Source organism: Enhydra lutris, unplaced genomic scaffold (assembly GCF_002288905.1).
Source record: "Enhydra lutris kenyoni isolate GAN:26980312 unplaced genomic scaffold, ASM228890v2 scaffoldscaffold68, whole genome shotgun sequence".
Classification (NCBI taxonomy): domain Eukaryota; kingdom Metazoa; phylum Chordata; class Mammalia; order Carnivora; family Mustelidae; genus Enhydra; species Enhydra lutris.
The window spans coordinates 13,772,222-13,795,692 of record NW_019154152.1 but is presented as its reverse complement, the minus strand read 5'-3'; the positions used below and the strand labels follow the sequence as shown (position 1 = coordinate 13,795,692).

The 23,471-nt window shown below is 53.6% G+C and overlaps 1 protein-coding gene across 1 annotated transcript in view; it reads right to left on the bottom strand.

Moving 5' to 3' along the window:
• LOC111159386 (solute carrier organic anion transporter family member 2B1) overlaps window positions 1–23,471 on the bottom strand; it is a 45,326-nt gene that overhangs the window by 3,040 nt on the left and 18,815 nt on the right. Inside the window, 8 exon segments of the mRNA XM_022521804.1 lie at window positions 355–475; window positions 802–866; window positions 2,536–2,669; window positions 2,671–2,700; window positions 7,205–7,370; window positions 9,294–9,651; window positions 12,757–12,856; window positions 21,859–22,049. Of these exon segments, the coding sequence (XP_022377512.1) occupies window positions 355–475; window positions 802–866; window positions 2,536–2,669; window positions 2,671–2,700; window positions 7,205–7,370; window positions 9,294–9,651; window positions 12,757–12,856; window positions 21,859–22,049 (1,165 nt within the window).

Below are 23,471 nucleotides of genomic sequence, written 5' to 3'. Positions count from 1 at the left end.
CAACTCCTTGTCTCTCTCTCACAGCTGGGCTGTTCCCTTAATTCTCCCCACACTCAACCATGATGATACATTTCCTGCACAGACCATGCTTAGACCACTTGGGTTCAAGACCCAGTTTTGCCAGTTATCAGCCGTGTGACCTTGGGCTGCTTTAACTCTCCCTTTCTTCATCTGTAAGAGTCAGGGACCATGGCTGGGTCATAGGACTTGTGAGCTCAGTACAAGATACAGACCTGCTGCCTCGCAGTGGGATATGAATGGGCCTCTTGTCCCTGCTGCTCTCCCACCTGGGACCCCAGGAGTATTGCCAGCAGCCTTCCCAGAGGCCCTGGCAGCCCCCACCCCAGGTCTCACCGGTTTCGGAGCAAGTCGTGGTCATAGTAGCGGCACACGGCCCGACGCCCACAGCTCTGAGCCCAGTGCACACAGGTGGTGTCGATGGCGCTGCCGTGGATCACAGGGCTGGGCATCCAGGCTGCAGGAGGAGGTGGTCAGGGGACAATGGGGTCTGGCGTGCCCGCATTACCCACCTCCCTGCTCCCTGGCAGACACAACCCCCCCAGAGCCACTGGGGCCTCTTGTCCCATAAGTCTTCGGCCCTCAAGCCCAGCCCTTATGCTGGTGCTGCCTCACTAGAAGGCTCTACTGCTGTTTGTACGCCCACCTCCAGGGTCCCAGGTCCAATCTTTTGCCAGGGTCCCACGAACCCTAAGGTCAGGACCTGGGTCCTGCTCACCCCTGTGCCCCTGGGCCCAGCACACCATGGGTGTCAGAGCTAAGGGTCCCAGGAAGGTTCTTTACCCAAAACTCTCAGGAGCATGAACTGTATTCCCACAGCTAGAGTCTTATCTTCTTTCTTCACTCCCCTAACAAGCAGAAACACAGCAACATGAGGATTGAGAGGGTCCTGGCCCCCCAGGGACTCTCACCATCCCCTTCTCTCTCAGCACCCAGGGCCAGCCTTCCCCAAGTCCAAAGGTCCTGGGAGCTGGGGTGGGGGTAGGTTCAGGGTCCCCACTCCATTTCCCTTCAATCTGTGGAGCCCAGCACCCACGTTCCAGGCACTCCCACTAGCCATCAGGACTCTGCACTGACTTCCCTGTGTTCTTGCTCACAACACCCCCCCAACCCCTGGGCCCACCAAATTCCTCCTCCTCCCTCCTACACTCGGCAAAACCTAAAACTAGGTAGTCAGACATGCCTTCTAACTTCTCAAAATGCTTCGAGGCCCTAGCCTAGGATTCCCCGGGCCATGATTCGTTCCTCCTTAGCAATACCAGCAGCTGCTGTTTACGGAGTGCTTACTACGGGCTCCATCATTCTACACTGCAACCCCTACTGCACCCTGCATGACATAGGTTTTATCATTAGCCCATTTTACAGATAAGGAGACTGATGAATGTTGACACAGCTTAAGTGACTTGGCTAAGATCCCACAGCAGGTGGGTGTCAAGGGTCGGTCAGAAATTGCAGCCCACTGCCTGAATTAACTCCTCTCACACAGGCTGCCTGCCTGCTGGGACATAGGAGTCCTCTACCTCCTCTCTGGAGGCCAGCCAGTTTTATAGATCTATGTGTCTTCTCGTATTTGTGAGGGGTGCCATCCCCCTTGTAATTTTCCAGAAAACAGATAAGGAATAAAATTAATCCCAGGGATGCCTGGGTGGCTTGGTTGGTTAAGTGTCTGCCTTCGGCTCAGGTCATGATCCCAGGGTCCTGGGATCGAGCCCCAAGTCAGGGTCCCTGCTCCGTGGGGAGTCTGCTTCTCCCTCTCCCTGCTCCTTTTCTCTCTCTCTCAAATAAGTAAATAAACAAATAAAAATCTTAAAAAAAAAAAAAAGTGGTTTAAAAAAATAATCCCAGCACAATGAAATATCCTGTTCTTGGAATTATCCTGTTCTGAGGTCCCCTTATTCCGGCCCCCACCCTAGGCATGCGGACTTTGGCCTCAGGTAACAATCTGTCAGTCCCAGCAGGCACCCTTAGGACAATGGTCGGAAAGATCAGGGCACAAGAGGCAGTATACTCTTGTGGGCTGGGTCCATGGTGGACCTGTAAGGGCTCATGGACTTGAAAAATCATGAACCACATGGACAGGGCTGGGTTTTCTGGCTGTGCCCTCCTTCAGCCCGACCCACCCTCTAGGGGCAGGGTGGGGGGATGGGCTGTCAGGCAATGCTCTGCTTTGTCCTCACTGTGCCTGGGTGGCCTCTCCTCTCCTGGGGCAAGTAGGGGCCTGGCTCTGGGCCCTGGCCCTTGTTCTGCTCTACTCAACACTTGCCACGAGAGCTGGGGCTGGCTTCTGACTTCCTCTGAGCCCCAGGTTTCTTACCTATAAATGGGGGAGGATGACGTCACTTTAGTAGGTTGCCATGAAGATGGAGACAGGGCAAGGAGAACCTGGTCTGTTATGGGAGGGGGGGGGCAGGACACCCGAGTGGCCTCCTCCTTCAAACCCTGCCTCTAAGATCCCTTATCCTGCCTGGGTTTAAGGACTTTTTGGGATCCCCTGGGTCTGGGCTCGCCGGCTTTCACCTTAGGATGAGCATGAAGGAAGGTGTGTGGGTGAGACTGGCCAGGGCGGCCCCCAGGCTGACCAGGAGCATGAAGGGCAGCACCAGGTGGCTGCAGGGCGATTCGCAGGAGCCCGCGAGCACAGGGCCGCCCCCCCACTACGCAGCTGCAGTTGGTGTAGAAAACCTAGAGCAGGAAGGGGGCAGAGAAAAGCCTTCAGGAGTCTCCAAGGGCAAGCAGCTGGCCAAGTGCCTGAGGCCCCCGAAGGCTTGTGCGGAACCTGAGGGCACCAACCAGCTGGGGCAGAGCTGGCTGGAGGCTAGGCTTTCTGGACCCAAGGCGAGTGGGTGGGGGCAGCCAGGCAGGTACGCAGCCCACATGCTTTCCACACACGGGCTGAGGCTGTGGGGAGAGGGAAGCAGAGGACAGAAGAGGGCGAGGGGCTGGGAGAGCCTCACCCCCTACCACACCACATGCACTCCCATACACGCCACTGTCACTCTAACACACATACCGCAGTCCCACAGCACGCACAATCATACACACACACGTGCACACGAACTTGCTCATTCTTTCACCTGGTGATGTCAGAATGTTCCAAATTCCTGACTGTGCCAGGAATCAAAGCAACCAAGATTGTTTTGGGGATCTCTTTCAGGCTCGCACTCTCAAATAAATAAAATCTTAAAAAAAAAAAAAAAAGCTATGGGGATAAAAGGGCACCTGGTTCACTCAGTCGGTTAAGCATCTGCCTTCAGCTCAGGTTATGATCCCGGGTCCTGGGATTGAGCCCCGCATCGGACTCCCTGCTCAGCGGGGAGCCTGCTCTTCCCTCTGCCCGTCCCTTGTGTTTATGACCACTCTTTTTTACATGCTCTCTTGCACGTGCTTTCTCTCTTTCTCTCTCAAATGAGTAAAACAATCTTTAAAAAAAACAAACTATTTAAGAGTGTTTTGGGGAAGGAACTCAGATTTTCCAGCTCAGTGTCCCTCCCTTTCTACTTTACTGAGGTCCTCCTCCAGGGCACTGGGTCGCAGAGGAAACTTTCAAGGAGAGATTCCAGCACAGGAGAGAGGGACCCAGACAGCACCATGGGAACCAGGCTTCAGCAGGTGAAGGGCAAGGACGACCTCCGCGGAGAGGGGTGCTAGATTTGGCTCTGGAAGAATGAATAGGAATTTGCCAAGAGGAAAACTGAAATGAGAGGGAAGGAAGGTCAGATGTAAAATACAGGAAAGTGACAGGCAAGAGCGCTGCAAGTCTTTGTCTGCCTGGGGCGGAGGGCAGAGGGGAGGCGCTGGGGCTGCGCTCGGGCTGCGCTCGGGCTGCGCTGGGCCCAGCGGCCTGCTGAGCTTGGGACAGAAAAGAGGAACCTGGACTGCTGTTTCCAGAAACACAGTGGGCCAGGGCCCTGCCAATCATCCTGCTGACAACAAAATGCTGGGTAAAGTATTGAAAACATTGTCCTGAGGGTACCCAGGCACTGACAGAAATGGAAAGCCGTTTAGAGAGGCTAGAACCCAGCAAGATGGGCAGGGTCCGGAAGCAAGCTTTGGCCCCAGCAGGGTTGCAGAGCCTACACAAGGGAGTACAGCTTTCTGAGGTCTGGGGGCTCCAGGGCCAGAGGACAAAGCCTAGCCCTCCATCCCGCCAGGGTAATGTTCAATAGGAGACTCCCCCCCAAAACTGGGACCCCTCCAGAGGCTGAAGTCTGTGAAAAGCTGACTCCTTTTCAAGCTGCAAGGAATGGCCCCCAGGCTGGCCCAGGGGCATGCTTGAGGACAGCCTGCATTCTCACCACCATATGGCCTGGAAAACTTCCAGCCCCGGATTCCTTCAGAAGTGGTCTCCACTGCCCATGTCTTTGGGTGCCTCCCAGGAGCAAAGCCAGCCAGGAAGCCTAGGCTTTTCTTCCTCAGAGAACAGAGTTTCTGACCAGTGTGTCCCAGGGAACCTTGGCCTGTGCTGAGAAACAGGTATGCAGGGCCAGGTGCCATCAGCCCTCGGGGTGGTCTGCTCGGCCTGGGGCAGCCTGTCACCTCCAGCCGTGGGCAGCTTCAGACACTTCCTGTTGTGAAAAGGGTTGGGAGTCCCTGAGGCGGTCTCTGGGAGCCTTGGGAAGCATTTAAGCACAGGAAGGAGGGACGAAGGGACGAAGGCTGGCAGCACCAAAGTCACTGTGGCTCCTTCAAGAGGACGGGCCAGAGGGGGGAGGCAGGCCAAGAGGCCCACCTCGGGAGAGAGTGGTGGGAGGGGGAGGAGGGTGGGGAAATGAGTTTTGATTTGAGAGATACTTAGGAGGTAGAATTAGGGCAAGGTGAGAGAAAGAAAGAGAGAGATCTGGTGTGTGACCTGCTGAGCACACACCATGTGGCCCTTTCCCTCCAGGCTGAGCAAGCCACTGGGTTGGAGGCACAATGGAGGGACAGGTAAGGGGAGAACTAGGCTAGGCAATGTTGCTAGAAGAGAGAGACCCGCCCTCATGCCTTTTCTGAGTGTCAGAAGATGGCTGGGCTGGACAAAGAGCTAGGGGCCTTCCTCTTGGAGTTTTCCCAGCTCTCATTCCCATCCATCTAACTCCAGCAGCAAGTTCTTCTTATGGATGACGTCAATCTCTCCAGCTGCCTCTTATTCTCACTCCCCAGGGGGGCTTCAGCCTCACCCCCTGAGCCTCAGATCCCACCAACCGCCCACCTTTCCCCATCTTTTCCCTGGTCATTTACTCCTTCATAAATGGTTTCTGAGCACAGTCGCGCCAGCTGCTGAGCGACCCAGCCCCAGGCCCGCGAGCTCGCTCACGGTCGGCCTGAGGAGGCAGGTTTGCAGCGAGACTATTCCAGGCCAGAGCAACACTTCCTGAGTGCTGACCAGCGCACCATCCTCCAAACACTATCCCCAGACACAACCTCTGAGGACGCTCTGGGGAGGGGGCTGGGCTGGCAGGCCAGAACCCTGGGTTATAATCCCAGCGCTGGCATTAAGACTGTGGGCAATGCCTGGTCCTTTCCTGAGCCTCCATTTCCCATCTGTATAATGGGCATAACAGGAGTGTGTACTACCCAGTGCAAAATTTCCCAGCCACAGTTTTAAGTACTTTTCACGGGCTTTGTCGTGTGACCCTTTACTCACTGTTTAATGAATTTGCCCGAGGAAAGCATTCAGCACAGTGCAGCCATACAGTAGGTACTCAATATGGTCACCTCTGTTTTATAGGCCCAGAAACGGAGACACAGATTAAATAATTTGCCTGAGGTAACCGAGCCAGTTTACAGGAAGAAGGGGGTGGGGTTCGAACCAGATGACCTGGCCGCGGCGCTCAGGGGCCCACATTCACAAAAGTTCACTTCACTGTTCCCTGGGGGATCTTGCCCCAGCCGGCAGGAACTGGGGTCCCCTGGAAGAGTATCAAGGAGATGAAACCAGGTAAAGACAGAATTAACAAGGCCCTAAGGCCGGGATTGCGATTGCAAATGCAAAGGGTTTGCACAGCCCCTAGGTGGCGCCTGCTGGCCTGAAGCCCCATCAACCGGCAGCTTTCCAGGGCTCCAGCCCATGGGTCCCAGGTCCCTACCGGGAGGACCCTTGGGCTTGGACACTGATGCCCAGCAGGATGTAAAGGCAGGAGTTCCCCATGACAAAGGCAGGGAACTCTGGAGAAGGGACCCCTTATAATGGCCAGTTTGACACTGCACACCCCCTTCCACAGGCTCTTCTAGTCTAGGGTTCTGAGGAAGGCAGGTGGTCTCTTCATTTCTCATTTGGGGGACTGAGGAGAAAGGCGAGGGGTGGCTCGTCTTGGAGACCTGTTTAAGGTTCACATCGTATGCATTGGGGCTGCTTATTCTGCCTCCTTCACTGCTAGGAGTTCCTTGAGGGTAGGGTCCCTTGGCTCTGGGTCCTCAGTTCCCCCTTCCCCCCCCCACACAGGGCCCAGCACAGAGGAGGAGCTCTATGAAGGTTTGTTGACTGAATGACTGACTGACTGGGCTTACTGGGCCAGCCTCTGCTCACCTTCCTCCAACCTACAGCCTCAAGTGTGATCACATAAAGATCTGACACTGTCGTCAGCCTAACCAATGCTCCCCAACACTCTCTTGGTGAAGTCCCTACTGGTAGCCTGGCATTCAAGACCCTTCTTTGCCTGTGCCTCACTTTCCCTCTTTGAAACGTTATGCTTCTGCTCCAACAGTTCTTTCCAGGTTCTTGAAACACTGTGTGCATGGGTGTGCAGACTCTGCTTCTGCAGTTCCCCCTCCTAGAAAGCCCTTTCCTAGTTGGCTCCCTCATCCTTGAAGACCCAACACAAATGTCACATCCCAGGAAGCCTTTTAAGACCCTCCCCAGCTTCTTCCATCTTTGTCTGTACCTGCCTATCCCCACCCCTGGAATTCCTGACTTGTTCCCTTTCGCCTCTCCCCTGCACAGAGAGCTGGAGCCAGATTGGGCTCACCCTTGTGCTCTGGGGCCCAGCCCATGGCTAGACCCAGACTGGCAATGAAAGGTTATTGCAAGAATCATGTTCTCCATTGGCCAACAGAAGGAGACAGACTGGCCAACAGATAGATGGACAGACAGAGAGAAGAGCCCCAGAATGAGAATGTGGAAAGATGGAGAGCGTAATGGGTACACAAAGACAGGGAGGGGCAGATCCCAAGGGAGGCTGAGGGAGTGCTCAGAGCCCTGACCCACCTGACTTTTGTCCAGAGCCTCCTGGACCGCCCGGCCTGTGCAGCCCGCCTGACAGGGCGTGAGGTACTCCACGTGGGTTCTGGGGTCACAGACAGGGTTAAAGTCGTCCAGTGGGCAGAAGCAAGGCTCTGTGCAGGCTGTAAACAGCTCCGGTCCAGGCAGGTGGCTGGTGGGAGAGAAGGCAGCAGGGTTGGCCTGGCTTTCAAGCTCTCAGATCCTGAACTTCTCAGCCCCACAGCCCAGCTCCCCACCCTAAGAACCATGGCCAGAGATCTGGCTCCATGCAGAGCTTTTTACTGTCAGGGATGCCCCACATGGGGAGCTCCTTGAAATGGGGCTAGGGGAGCAGGGAGATGGGCTAGAGGTTCCCAACAGGAAGAGTGGGGGGGTAGAGTTGGATGGAGGCCTCTGAGACCCCTCTCAGCCCCAAGATCCTACTAGCCTTTGAACTTATGCAAATATTATCCATCCCTCAATGGCCCTTCTTTGGGGAACATAAGATAAATTCATCCCAGAATGTAGTCTCAGATGAAGAGGGCCTTTTTCTTGATGGGCTGGATTGCTTCCTTTTCTTAGAAAATTCAAGTTGTGTGTGTTGGAGCAGGCAGGACACCTGATTAGCTGTGGGATCACCCAGCAGTCTCTGCCTCTCTCTGGACGTCAGTGTCTCTGTTGATCAGCTCGGCTGGGGCAGAAGAAAAGGGAAAGAGGCATGTGTGCTAGGCTGACTTTTTTCTCTTTACATTTAGGGAAAAAAAATCATTTAAAGGCCCTGGCTTGGGGTGCCTGAGTGGCTCAGTCGGTTAAGCAGCCAACTCTGGATTTTGGCTCAGGTCATGATCTCGGGGTCCTGGGATGGAGCCCTGCGTCGGGCTCTGTGCTCAGCGGGGAGTCTGCAGCAGGGAGTCTGCAGGAGTTTCTCTCTCTCCTCCCTCTGCCCCTCCCCACCTCATGTGCTCTCCCTCTCTCTAAAACAAATAAATAAATCTTAAAATAAAAAAATAAAGGTCTTGGCTCTCCTCAGACCAGGGACTTCAGAGGGCCTGGGTAAAGCTCCTCTCTGTGCCTGGAACAAGGGCTCCCCAGACAGGAGGCAGCACAGCAGCCTTGCTGTTTGGGAGAAGGAGGGACAAGGAAGGAGGGGAAGGGAGAAGATGATAGGGGAGAGGTTGTGATGTGGGGCCTGGCCCAGAGAGAAGCGCTAAGCTTCCCTCAGGTGGGGAAAGCTGGTGTGTGGGTGGAGGAAGGAGATGCCCAGGTTGAGGTGGGAACAGGGACAACTGGGGAATTCTTGCTGGGTCTTGGGCCAGCCTCAGCCTGGAGCAGTTCCCAGGAAAAGTGAAGTCATTCTGGAGGAGAGACAGTGAAGTAACTTCCAGCATCCTCTCGAAGACGGCCCCCACCAGGAGAGAGCATATGTGTGAGGGTGGGATGAGGGAGAAACGAGAAGGGAGACAGGCATGGGAGGAGGCTGTCCTCCTGGGGCTCCCTCAGATGTGGGCAAAGAGCCTTGGGTTTTAGGGTCATGGAACAACACAATTTTAGCTGCCAGGCTCTAAGAACCACAAGTTAGACCAACCCTTTCCTAGGGCTTAAGTCCCTTCTCCAGCGTCCATGATAGATGCCTTCCAGCCCCTGCTCGCCCCTTCTCTCTATACCCCCACCCCTGGGGATGGAGAGTGTGCAGGCTCCCAGGCAGTCCTTTCCTCTGCCCAGGAGCGAAGACTTCCTCGCGCTGAGCTGGGCCCTGCTCTCTGATGTGGCCTCTGCCTTAACCTCCACTTGGCCCACAGGGCTTAGCCTCTCTGGAGACGCCGGCCACACAAGCCGTTTGCCCTGTCATGGCTTCCATCTCTCCCCAGGCCTGAGCTGTCCGTCTGCAAAGTTCCATCCTTGCCCCTCCTAGTGATGCCTGATACCCTCACTGGAGACTCGGAGACGGAAGTCCCACTGCTCAGAAGCCAGGTGGGGAGGGGAGGAGAAGGTGCTGGTGGAAAGTGAGCTTTGAGGTAGATGGGTACCCCCTTCCCCTGGCCTTGTCTAGGCCCCCTTCCTGAAGCCCTCCGCCACCTGCTTCTCATACACTTACCCGGGTAGGTGGGTGATGCCGGCAATCTGGTGGGTAGAGCAGCCCATGAAGAAGAGGGGCAGGCTGAGAAGCAGGCAGAACAGCGCCCCCAACAGGCAGAGGACGGCACAACGCACAGGGCCCAGATGGAGGCGCTTGACCAGGACGCCCCCGACCACGATGCCTACAATGGCCAACGGGATGGTGAGGCAGCCTATGAGCAGGTTGGCGTAGGACGCTGTGACGGAAAACTGGCGCTCCAGGAACTTGGGCAGGAAGGTGGCCATGCCTGCCACCATGGACGACATGCACACCTGGGACAGGACCACCAACAGGAAGATGGGGTGGCGCAGGGTCCTCAGCAGCACCCTGGGGAACACTGTTGGGGTGAGCGGGGAGCAGGTCAGAGTGGGCAGGCCAGCCTGCCTTTTGTTTCTGTCCTGTCTTGTCCTGTTCAGTTTAAACTGGTCTATTCCTTTCATGCTGTCTTATTTAATTCCACTGCGCCCAATTCTATCCTGTTACATTGGACTCCTCTCCATTTAATTCTGTTCCACTTTTGAAAGTCAGTTTTGTTCCCATCCTTTGAGTTAGACCGCACGCTACTCAATTGTGCCTCTTTCCATTCGATTCCGTCTAAAACTCGATGCCACAGAGTTCTATCCCATGCCTCCTCTTCCATTCATCTCATCGCCTCCCACCTCGTTCCATTTCTTCTGTTCTGCTTACTCATCTCACTTTCTCCCACTCAGTCCTTTTCATCCTGTCCTGCTCTAGCTTTCTAAGCCACCCTATACCTGAGGCTTTCCTCCCGTGTCCCCAGCATGGGACAGCAGCCTGCCTCTGATCTTCCATCCCTAGTTTCTCTTCTCCGCAGCACTATACCTAACATACCACATGTTTCACTCCCTTAGCCATTTTACGGTCACCCCACAGGAATATAAGCTTCATTCAGAGCAGGAATTTTTGTCTGCTCTATTCATTCCTGAATCTCCCGAGCCTGGGGCACCGCAGGAGCTCAGGAAATATTTAGGGAATAAATGAATGGAGATACAGGCCAACACGTGATCCAGTATTACGATGTTGGGGCAGAAGGAAGACCTCCAGAGAAGGTGAAAACCAAGCAGGCTTGGTGCTGGGTGGGGCTTCTCGAGGTAGGACCTGAAGAATGCACCTGAAGGAAAAGAAATTTCTAGGAGGGGCACAGCAAGAACAAAAACACATAGAGGGGCATAGAAGCGACAGGTCTGGCTTTGATGACCGCCCCAATCACCCGTTATCTCCTAACCTGGTGCCTCGTGTACAGGCTTCCTCTTTGCAAGTCCGCTAACCTGAAGGGCACGTGACCATGTGACATGGGGGAAGTCTCGAAAGGGCTTCAAGGGCAGCCCGGGTGACGGCCAAGAATGCTTTCTCTCCAGACACGTGCAATTCTCTCTCCACTGACGTCAGGAGAGAAGGGCATGTGTTTCTGCCCGCAGGAGGTGAGCTGGAAGTTAACGTGAGGTGTGGGGAGGGCAGGCGAGGAGAGGCCCTTCAAAGAAGACACATCAGAGGAGCAAACCGCCTGGCAGTTGGGACTGGAGGGGAAAGATGGCGCTGGGGCTCCTCTGGGCCAAGTGGGAGGGTCTGTTCCTGCAGTGTCAAGACCAGGGTCTCTGTTGCTGGAGATCTCTGTCTGCCCTCACAGTGTGGCCAGAGCCCAGTCAGCTAGTTCTCTAGCCCCCTGGGCCGGGCCAGGAACCATTTCCTTAGCAGCCAACAAATAAAGACAAACAGTCCCGGCAGGGTGGGTAGGAGCTGGGGCTGTGGAATTCCCCATCTTTCATGTCCCAGCCCTGCCTCCCGTCCTGAGTCCTTTGCCCTACACACGACGCATTCAGCCAGTGCGCTTGATGTGAGAAGGTGTGACATGTGGCCTTCACCCCATGTAGCTGCTCCAGCTCTTGGAGAGCATCGGCCCAGGCCCCACCCCTCACCAGGTGGGGCCCAACTTCATCTAGAGCCGGGTCAAGGCCAGCAGTTGCCAGGGCTTTCCTGACTCTTAGCGTAAAGATCATTCCTCCTACTAGACCCCATGCCACCCACATTCCTGTGCCTCTCTGGCAGCCAGAGGGCTCGATCTCGTTCCTTGCTTCTATCTCCCATCACAAATGCACTTTGTACACACCGTCTATCTCTTCATCATCTTTCGCCTGTCCTTAGAACAGATGGAAAATTCCTGGAGGGCAGGGCTATGCCTTTCGCTCAGATAGGGATAACTTCTGGGGAACCCAGAGCCACGTCTGCTGGATAGCTGCTTCCCTTAGCTTAATGTCTCTTCCATCAAGTAAGCTAGGGCTTCCCTCCACTCAAAGACTGTGTCTCCCCCATCAGACAGGGGCCTTCTCTAACTCAGGGACTGTCTTTCACCAAGAATTAAGGCCTCCTCCAGCTGAAGGGTCCTGGTTCCTCTTTCCTTTGGCTCCCCCATGGCCCCATGTACTCAAAGCCAAGCCTCAGGTCATCACTGATCCCTCTGGAACTCAGCAGAAAGGCCAGATGCCAGGCTTGCGGACCAACTACAGGGCCTATGGCTAGCCCCCGCCCAGGTCTCCTCTAGGCTCACGGAGAAGCTGAAACCACCAGAGACAAGCTGCCCAGGACACCCACTCCAGGATCCAATTTCAGTGATTGGCCCCAGCTTCCCTCTGGGCAGAAGCCAAAGCTGTGATTAATAAACTCTCCCAAGGAGCAGCCTGCTGGGGCCTTTCAGCAGCTGGGGAGTGATCTGAGGTTAGGGAGTCTAAGACCCTCCTGCCTCTGGGCCCAGCCCCATGCGGTCCAGCCCTCCCCCTTTACCCCAGGGAGGCTGGAGAACTGGAGGCTGGATTACTGGTATCCCAAACAACAAGTCGTAGGACACACTTCCAAGAATTGGGCCTGATTAATTTCCTGTTTCAAGAGTCCTCAGTCGTGGCAGGGGTGGGCGCTGAAGCAAAGCCTGCAGTCATCACCTTCCTAAACCACAGGCAGCTCAACTTACTGTCCTGGGACATGGTCAGCCTAATAGTAGGGCAGGGGTAATAATTGAAAAGATAATTATACCTTATATAAGTAGGGTTTTTTTTTTTTAATAGTATACGAAAGGCTTTCCATTCATCACCCCATTTGAGTCTCCTAATAGTCCTTGAGGGAAGCAGAGCAAGGATTATTGGCCCTGACGGTTTGGAGGGCTGAGAGGAGGGAGAGCCAGGCTTGCTGTGGGGAGAAGGAGAGGAATAACACTTGCGCTTGACCTACGGGGACAAGGAAGATTTTGACAGATAGCAATAGAAACTAATGTTGCAGGCAGAAGGGTTCAACTAAGTCAAGACTTACGGAGTATATGGTGCTGATTAGGGGTCTGTAGGTGTGAAAGAAAAATCAAGAAGGGCAGGAAGGGGCTGGGTCCTGGACGGCCCCACATGCCTCTCTGGTCCCACTTCTCTATATCCTCTCTTACCTTTGATGAACTGGATCACTGTCAGGTCTGGTGCAATCTGGGTGAGGCTGTCCTGCTTCTCTTGGGACTCCGCTGGGCTCTCAGAGGGAGAATCTTCACCCTGGGAGGACACACAACGAAGGGCCGTCAGCTGGATGCCAGACATTCTGCTCCGAGATGCCTGTGGGCTGGGGAAACACTCTGGGAGAGAAGAGGGCATGGGGTAGTCACCTCATCAGAAGCGATAGGGGTCAACAGTGTTCCATGCGTTTTGGCCCTGAATGAGCCTGGGTGGATTGATGCCAACATGTGCTGGGTCGGGGGGAGAACTGGTCCCTGAACGCTCTATAAGGACCTTTGCTTCACCTTGGCTGGGGAACTCCAAGAAAGGCTGAGGTCGAGTGTCTTGCTAATCCAGGAGGTGGGCATTCTGAGCAGAAGGGAAGTTGATTTTCAGAGAAAATCACTATGTTCCATATGCACATAGGTCTGAGTCAAACGTTGTTCAGTGTCTCTCCCCTGCTGGGCTCCCAGCTCTGTGAGAGCAGGGATCGTGCTTATCTTGTTCTCTGTTGAAACCCTGGTGCCTAGCATAGGGCCTGGGGTGGAATAGTGGGTATCTGATAAGTATCTATGAACAGAAAGAGTGGAAAAGACAGCTGCCATAGGCAAAGAGTGCGGCCAGGCTCTAGGAAGAAAAAGGAGATTGACAGGAGAGGCGATTGCGAAGCAAGTGAGCTCCTACACAGCTTCAGTTCGGAATGGAGCATGGGGTCCACACCGAGTACCCCAGGGGCCTGGCAGAATGGAGATTCCAGGTATCCCAGGCCACCGGTATATAGGCTGGGGGCTCTGTCCTCATGTGCACCTGCAAAGGAAGGAGACTTATGCTCCGCCCAGGAGCAAAGCAGCTGCAAGCTTCGGTAACTTGCTCAACATTGCACAGAACTATGATCTGAGCTCAAGCCTGCCTGTGCCTAAAGCTCATGCCTTATCCCCTCAGCACCCATGAGTCGGAAGCCCTGGTGCAAGACAGGCAGAACTGGGAGGCACCTTTGTGGACTAATGTGAAGGGGCCCGAGAGCCCACAGTCTAAGTCACTGCGTGAGGCACTGTGGGTCTGTTACTCATTTATACCTCGAAGCTACCAGCCCTATGTGGCCACTGGGCACTGGAAATACAGCCAGTCCAGACTGAGATGTGCCATGAGTATCAAACACAGGGGGTATTTCAAAGACTTAACATGGAAGAAAAAAATGGAAAACAGCCCATCATTAATTTTTTAAATTGATGATATGCGGAAATGAGAATCAGAGATCTCCTCGCACCTTTCCCCGCCCTAGCCAAGCCATGGAGAGTGGTGCGGGAAGGCTACAGCACCTGAGGGAGGGGGTGCTGGGGTCGGGATACTGCCCCAGGAACAGAGGGAGGAGGGGCTGAGATAAACTAAGAACCTTCCAGTGTTCTTATCCAGTATGGATGGATGGACGGGATGCCGGGCTCGGCTCCGTCCTTGGACGGGCAGAATCTGTGAGTTCCTTCCTTGCTTGGGGTTCCTTGTCCTCATGTAAACAGTGAGGATGACTGCAGCGTCTGCATGTCCAGCCCCCTGTGGTCTAGGCAGCACTTTCACATCTGCCATGTCATCTGATTGCCACAGCAGTCTGGTGAAGGGGTCCTTATAGCATCTATTTCGCCGAAGAGGAAACTGAGGCCCCAGAAGAGGACGTGTCACCCAGGGAGCAATGGGCAGAGCAGATTGTTGAAGGCAGGTCCTCCAGGACCACCATCTCACCCCTGGGTCATGCTGTGAAAAAGAGCATGGGGCCGGGGAGGGGCGGAACTTCAGGGGCTGGGGTGAGGGGGTGGTCAGGGAAGGCCTCTAGGAGAAGTGAGGTTTGGGATTTGGAAGGGAGGAAGGAAGAAGTTATTGGAAGCAAGGGCATAGGATAGCAGGGTGGGGGGCAGTTGGGGAAGGGCCTGTCTGTGCAGTGGTTTGTGGGAGTGGGGGATGGGGAAGCCATAGCGTCTGGGGCAGGAGCTGGGCAGTTTGGAGGGCCATGCTAACAGACTTGGGCTTTATCAGGTGGGTGCTGGGCACTTCTGTCCTGGACTCTTCACAAGTTTCTGCCTCTCTCCCCAGATCTGCTTTGAGGACTCCCGACCAAGCGCCAGCTCTGGAAACTAGAAGCCTTGTGGCTAGCTCAGAGCAGGGCTTGGAGTCAGACATATCACATCTGGCTGTGGTTTGCCCTGGTCAGCAGGCCTGTGCTGAGAGAGCCGATTAGAACTTCCCCTCCCTCAGGGCCATGTGCTGACAGCTGCAAGCTTGTGGGACCCAGGGAGCCGTGTGTGGTCCGGTATGTGCAAGGGCCCTGTATCTGCTGGGCCTCCAGGGCTCCAGGAGCTGTCCTTGGGGGAAGTTGGGTTTCTGGAAGGGTCTGAACAGGCCTGTGACCCCAGCCCCACAGAGCCTCGCTGACCCTGGCGGGTGATATGGCATTCTCTGCCAGCCCTCAGCTGTCATCGCACATGGCCACGGTAAGTGGCCACAGGGATGGGGTGATGTGCTAGCCTTCCCACTACCGTGGGAGGGAGATCATGTTTCTAGCAGAGCACCTGGAGATCTGAGCTCCGCGGAGGATTGCGACACACTTTCTCCAGCTTTCTTGTTGAGATCTGTGCGACTGGCCATGCCTCCCTTGTCCCTTTGGCCACCAGCAAGCCCAGAACCAAATAAGGGGTTTGGTTTTATCAACCGAATTCATCTTTGTGGTCCACGCTCCTATGTTTCCCCCTCTCTTGCTGATTCCCCTTTTGCTGCTATTTCTATTTTCCTGCTTCTTGGTCCTGACTTGGTGATTCAGACCACATCCCTCCTGCTCTTCCCGGATCTGAATCCCAGTTCCACCCTCCACTAGGCCTGGGGATGAGTTGTTTAATCTCTGTAACTTGACCCTCAGGTGTAAAATGGGGGTTATAGCTTAACCTACTTCACAGGTGGATTACAAAGATTAAATGAGATAATATATACAAAGAGTTTAAAACAATACACAGTCCAGAATAAACTATAGATGTCAGCTTAATTTCCCACTTTTACTAGTTTGGTAGTTGAGTTTGGTGTGAGCTGTAAGAATATTAGAAAAAAGGTCATTTTCCCATTGTTTTTGCTCTTAAGAGCTGGCTTGATCAGAGAAAGACATTAAGAATAAGCACTCCCGCTGGTCGAGTACTGAATAATCCACTTTCTACTTTTCTGGTTTCATTCTTTAAAAATCCCAAGGTGTGAGGCACCTGGGTGGCTCAGTTGGTTAAGCAACTGCCTTCGGCTGGGATTGTGATCCCGAAGTTCCAGGCTTGAGTCCCACATCAGTCTCCCAGCTCCATGGTGAGTCTGCTTCTTCCTCTGACCTTCTCCCTTTTCATGCTTTCTCTCTCTCTCTCTCTCACACAAATAAATAAATAAAATCTTTAAAAAAAATATATCCCAAGGTGTGGATATTAGTGTTGTACCCATTTTACAGATTTCAGAGTTCCAGGTGCAGAGGCGGGATTCATAACCAGGCTGGTCTCATACAGACACATCGTGTCTGGCTCCTGCTGGGGGCCTTCCTGACACCGGTGCAGATGCCTCAGGCACTGAGAACCCCAGCCTCCCAGGCCAGATCAGCTACTGATCAGCTCTCTCCATGAGCCTCAGTCTCCTCCTCTGTCAAATGGGGGTATTGGACTTGATCAGTGTTTTTAAAACAGGGTTTTGGCAGCAAAACCCTTTCTCCAATTGAACCTCACTCAAAAGACTGATATAAAAACACATAAAACTAGAATCTGTCTGATTGGTGTGTGTGTGTGTGTGTGTGTGTGTGTGTATACATGTGTTTGTGTGCCGGGGGGTGGAAGACCTTATTCCTATTGGGGGACATTCTCTTCAATCTCCCTACAGTGGCACCCTTGGAGTTCTGTGGGTACAGTTTAAAACCACTGAAGCAGATCGCCCCAAAAGGCCTTCCAGTCCCAGTGTTTGAGGAAGCTCTGATCTACACCAAGCTGTGAGTAGGGGTGAGGTTCACCGTAGCCCTGTGGGGCCAGACTTGGCTTGGTACAGACTGGTACATGGGGAGGTGGTGCTGGCCAAGCTCTGGGCACAACCTTGACCCTCTCTGGACCTGAATCCCTCCATCTATAAGACAGAGTCGGGGTTGAACTGGATGATCTCTCGAGACATTTTACCTTAGAGCACTGAGGAGGGGTAAAGGTGGAATCACAAGGCCTGGGTTGCTAGGGATGAGGAAGGATGCATGAGGGCTCCTGGGCTGGCTGGGAGGGGTCTGGAGGCAGTGCCTGCGAGGGAGAGGTACCAGGCACAAGGGAGACCCGAGTCACCTTGGACCTCCCAGGGGCTGCAAAGGAGCACGAAGTCCAAGGGGAACAGAAGCCTCCCAGCTGGCCCTAAGTCCTGGGTTTTAAGGGCCACTGCCACTGCCCACTCCTGCACCCATCCTTGACGATTCTCCCAAAGAAGCACATCAGGTCAACGATCGGGAGAAAACAGATTTCATGGACTCCTAGACTCATGGGCCAAAACTGTAGCCATATAGAAACATGAATTTTGGGAGTCAAAGACCATTTGAGGCATAGAATCATAGAATCATAGAACAGAACTACTTGAGAATCTTTGCTAGAAACATAGAACTTTAAAACTGTATAATATTAGAATCCCAGACTCTGGGAGACAGCCTAGAATAACAGACATGGAGACTCCTGGGAAATAGGAACTGAGAGAAGATGACAGAGACCAGTTGTGCTCAGAGGCCAGGCAGGGTCAGGGGCTCTCGATGGATAAGACCTTTCTCAGCCCCTGGTCCAGCACCAGGGGCAGGCATTCAGCGGGACCTGAGGGTATGGAGGCCACAGGAGGGTTGCTGCCTGAATGGTGTCCCACAACCATAAGGACAGATGGGGCCAGATGACCTGCTAGGGAGCCCCTAAGAGGCCATCTCTACTCCATAGGCCCTACAGAGCCATGTGCCACAAGTCCTACAGGACCTTAGAAACTGGCTGATTATGGAGAGGGAGACTGAGGCTTACAGAGGACTAACATCTGCCATGGTTCACTCCTAGAAGGGTGTCTCCTGGCCACGATGAGGTCAAAGATTCGTGGGCAGAACCAAAGACAGGAAAGCAGAGCTCCTCCCCTCCATGTCCTGTATGGCCTCTCCCATCTCCCATCTCATAATCTTCTCTGTGGAGACTCTTCATGCTCCTCTCCCTGCAGGCAGAGAACTCTAAGCACTGGCCATGGGAGAAACGTGAGCTGTTCGTCAGTCATCCCCCTGTCCGTCTGCATCTGGCCTTCCTTCGTTACCTGAGAGCTTCTTGGGGGCAGAGGCTGAGGAGTGCACCCTTTTCTCCCACAGTGGAAGGGCTCATGTACTGCTCCATTTAGAAAAGACATCATTGAACCTGTCAGAGCCTGTAGTACCTGTCCAATCTGCCCATTGTACAGATGAGGAGACTGAGGTCAAGACCTCCACTGGGTCACAAAACCCTGATATTACATGCCACCATTAAAAACTGCATTTACTTGTAGGAGGCTCTTTGGGGAAACTCTGAGCCTGGGAGAAGATACCCGAAGGGATTTCAGAAAGAATCTCCCCTTCACTTCCCTCTGCCCCCCACCACCCGTGCCTGTTCCCACTCTCTACAGAAGATACATCCCCCCATGTCTGTGAGCCTGGACCTTCTGGCTGCCAATCCTGCCTCACTGGGCCCTTCCTCCCTGTCCATCTACCTCTCCTTCAGTGGTCTGAGTGGGCGGGGGCCGCCCTTGTCGCTGTAAACAGAGCTGGCCCAGGCAGAGCCTCAAGGAGGAGGGTGGGGGTGCGGGGAAGGGGGGAGAGAACAATTCCTCCCACATCAATATTTATTGCCTGCGAGCTGCTGCAAGCAGATCTTCATGTTCTCAGCCTTCGGTTCTTTTTTAAGAACCTCTCCCCCCCTTCCTTCCTCACTCCCCATCCCCCATGTGCTGACAGAATGAATCCAGACAGCCAGACAGGTTCACAGCTGGGGAACCAGGGCTTCCAATCATCACAGAGATGCTGCTCTTCAAACCCAGATGTCTGCCCCACAGCAGCTTGGACGCAAGAAACTGTGCATTCTTAGACTTCCAGGCACACAGACTACAGCTCCCCAGAATTGGTCCTTGGCACATTACCACATAAAGGGCTGCACAGAATGGGGAAGCGTCTTGCTCAAGGTCACCCAGCAGACACATGACCAAGCCCACCCACGCCTCCCACTGGCTTCTTCACCTAGTCCGCCTCCTGGCTCAAGTGGCTGTCCTCTGTTCAGATGTGAGGCTCAACCTGGACATTGCCCATAACCAGGAACTCCTCACTTCCTCTGTGACCACCCCTACTTCTAAGAACTGTTGCCCCAAGTTCTAGGAATTCTTACCTCATTCAATTTCTGGCCTGAGCGAGGCAGAACCAGGAAGGGCCATCTGTGGTTTCAAGCTGCCTTCTTCCCCTGAAACTGGTCACTCTGCAGGGCCTGCCTCCCCCTACCTCTGAGCCCAGCACCAGCCCAGGCTTGCACTGTCCTGGGATGTCCCCTAGCAGAGAGGCACCCGGGCCCTAGCAGTGTCCCTCCTGGGTGGCTCCTGGACTCCTCCCCTTGTCTCCCCCCACAGTGGGTGCACTGCTTCCCACCTGGACCACAGCCAGAGTGGCTTCACCAGTCTCCCTGCACCCCCTGCTCCCCACACATGTCCTCTGTCCCTTCCTCTACTTAGACCCTATGACAGAGCCATGGGACCCCCATTTACCCTCCTTCCAGGGCGACCAGCTGTTCTTGAAGCTGGCAGGCAAGCCCTTTCCTGTTCTGACCTCTATTGGCTGTTCTAACATCAATTTTCATTGGTCTCCCATATATAAAACTTCTGTTCCAGCAGGGGGTGGGGGATGGGTAGTGAGGTTCACAGAGCAGCCATGTTTGGGGTTGGACAGACTTGAGCTCAAATTCTAGTTTTTCTAGACGAACACATTTTCAGCCCTCTCTCCTAGGCCCAGACTTTCATGCCCTAAGGAGGAGGGCCTCTCTCCCATCACAGCCAGCATATTCAAATGCACCAACATGCCTCATTAAATAGAATTATTCTTGCTGCAAAATATTCGACAGGCTTTTTACAAATCATCCCTTTGAAACTAGAATTACTTAGCAACAAATAATTTATGATCGTGATTTCTCAACAATTACTTCGCTGTGAAATACTAAGAAATATATATTTATGCAAATGTATATATTCCTGACACAGAGCTCATAAAACTCTTGTAAATAAGAGTGCTTAGGAAAATCTTCTAATATTTAGTCTTTGACCCCAGTTCCTGACACAGAGCTCCGAAGATCTGTATAATTCCCTGTGTGCTAGGAAATGACAACAAGCTCTTAAATCCCTTGCAATTTCCTGGGTGAGAGGAATATCCTTTGTTCTAATGAGATGACTCTCGGTGGGCTCTTGGAAGGGAAATGGTCACCAGAAAGAAGATGCTCCCCTGCTCCTCCCCCAATGCTCTAGAGGGGGCAAAGGGCTGGGAATGGAGTTAAGGATTGAGCATGTCTATGTGGAAAAAGCCCCCCCAAAATCCTAATAGTATAGGGTTCAGTGAGCTTCAAGGTTGGTAAACATATCCATATGGCAGGACGGTGACATATCCCAACCCCACAAGGACAGAAGCTCCTGCGTTTGGGACCTTCCCAGTCCCCTCCCTATGTGTTTTCTCATCTGGCTATTAGTCAATACCCTTAATCAGATCCCATATTGCATAATTAGCAGGAAAACATGAAGTGTTTTCCTGAGTTCTGTGAGCTGTTCCAGCAACAAATGGAATCCAAGAAAGGGTTTGTGGGAACCCCTGATTTGTAGCCAAATAGGGCAAAAAATGTGGGTAACCTGGGGACGGGCCTACTACCCGTGGCTAAAGTGGGACTGAGCCCTAACTGTGGGATCAGACGCTATCTCCGGGTAAACAGTGTCAGAGTTGAGGGAAACTGTGGGACACCTAGTGGGTGACACAGAGAATCAGCCGGCTTGAGAATCACCCCACACACGTGGTCACAGAAGTGTTGTGTGTGGGTCCTCAGGAAAAGAGAAAATCGAACATGCAAATTTTCAGAATGTAATGAGATGTGTATGAATGCTAAAGAAAATTTGATAAAGTCAACATTAATGATGCATTGAACTTCTATAAACCCTTCCTGTTTTGTCATTTTGTTGTGTACTCTGAAGCCAATCGATTGTTTTAAAGGCCTCTGGAAAATTGGAGGGCCCCACCCCGAATCATCTCTCCTGCCCAGCAGATCTCTGAGGAAAGACAGCCCGGCCCCTCAGCTGAGCAGGGGGTTTCAGCGAGAGATCCTCAAGCACCTCATAGCTTGTTACTTATCCATCAATCTTAGTCCCTCCCCTCTAGGAAGTGCCCGTTTTAAGAGTAGAGGCCACATGCTGAGCTCCTGTGCCGGCCTGACACCTGGCCCAGAGGACGCACTTCACATACATTTGTCCCCCTCCCTGCTTCTGAAAGGCTAGATTCTTTTCTAAAAGCTGAACCCTTTGTCCACCCTATGGCCACACCTAGAATTCCCCCTCTCCCCTCTCTAGGCTTCCACCGTCTGTCAGAGCCTGGCTCAAGGCCTGCCCCTTCAGAGAAGTCTTCTCAGACCCCCCACCCATTCTCCACCTCCTCCTCCTTCTCAATATTGCTCCAGCGTGGCACGTTTAGAACTCACAGAAAGCGTGAAGTGATGAGCAGAGAGACAGCGTGATGGTGAGACAGGGGGCATGGGCTCGGACAGGCTGGGGTTCTCCCCGCAGTGCTGCCCTCGCTGGCCATGTGATCTTGGCTAGGTCCCTTCCCCCGGCCCCTGATCTCCTCAGCTGTGGAAGGGGCAGGACATATTCCTTGTGTGGGACTGTTGGGGGATGCGGCGGAGCCTGGACGGAAAGGCTTTGTAAACTGCCGAGTGCAATGCCCAGGAGGGATGAAGTCTAAGGTTCCAAGGGAGGAACTGGTTGGTGGGGGCTGGAGCCTGGACTAGGGTGGGCTTGTGGAAGGGACTTACTTTGCTGACAGATGAGGCTGTGGTTTCCAAGATCCTTCGCCGAAAGCGGAGCTCATGCTTCTCCCTGGGCATCTCCCTAGGGAAGAAGAAGTAGGGCACCGCGGCCAGGGCCACTGCCCCCGCAGAGATGAGGAAGCCCAGCCACCAGGCACCCACCCATCGGGGGTCCTTTGAAGTCAGGCTGATACCACCTGGAAGAGAAGACCAAGGTGATGTTAGGGTCAGGATGGGCTGTCCCATCTTGGCCACCATCCTGGGACTGGCCTTTGAGACCTGAGGTGGCCTGGGCCAGGAGTCAGGAGACCTGGACTCCAGCTGTGGCTTTGCCAGTTACGTCCCATGTGACCTTGGGCAAGGCCTTGATCCTTCCTGGACTCAGCTTTTCAACAACTGGGTCACGGTAGCAGTCAAGGCTATGGACTTTGGAAATGGACTGCTGAGTCTGAATTCCATTACTAACATATCCTTGGGCAAATTGCTTAACCTCTTTGTGCCTCGGGGTCTTCCTCTGTAAAATACGGACAGAAGTAGTACCTACATCACAGGATTGTTGTGAGAATCATAGAAATCAACACAGGTAAAGCATGTAGAATGTGCTGTACAGATGTCTGTTCTTCTTCCTCCTCTTACTGTTACTGTTATGAGGATTATTATCATTAAATTGATGGTTAGGACCCTTCTTGTGCTTCTCAGACCTGCATCATTAAAACCACCAGGTGTTTGTCAAAAATACCTCAGACCAACTTAAAACTACCATGGGGTGGAGTGGGAAGGTGACCAAGGAGTCTTCCCTTTAACAAGTTCCCCAGGTATAATTAGGACTAGATTATTCCAGATGTGCCTCCTGGCTGGAGGGCCTGCTTCTCCCATCCAAGCCCTTACCTCGAGGCTGAGTCGGATACCTCCTCCTTCAATTGCCACAGCATCCACAAACATTTTCTAACCACACTGATGCATAAACACAGCAAGCCCAGGAGTAGGGCTGGTATCCAGGTGCTTGGGCCTGAGCGCTCCTGGCCAGGGGCCAGAGTACACAGTCGGCACTCAGCAAATGTATCTGTAAAGCTGGGGCTGAAGCTAGATTTTGTACTAATTCCCTCCTCCGGCTATTTTCCCCCTGCTTCTGTGCCAGCCTGGTGAGTGCGAGCACAGGCATCTCCCCCGACTCCCCCGCTTCTCACACACTCATCTGTGCCTGTAACACACCTGATCGGCCCACCCCATGAAATCCCCCATAGAGAAAGGGTAGGAAGATCAATCTACAAGAACACATCGGAAAAAAAAAAAAAAAAAAAAAAAAAAGAACACATCGGCCTGTGGAGGAGCCACGTCTGCCAGGATGATGTCAACAGAGCCCCAAAACATACCACCTTCCCTGAAGCGGGGACGTGTCCAGGAAACCTGAGGAAAGCCAACCAGAGCTGGCACTGGAGGGCTGGGCCCCCACTTTCTAGAAGGAAGGAAGGTGGGGCGGGGCTATACCTAGTGAGTCTTGTTCAGAGCTGCCTAGGAGACAGCCTGGTGCAAAAGCCAGAGAAGAAGCAGAATCGGCATGTCCTTGTTCCTACAGAGCATCAGAGCTCAGGGACCCTCACCACTCCTCACTCCTGGCT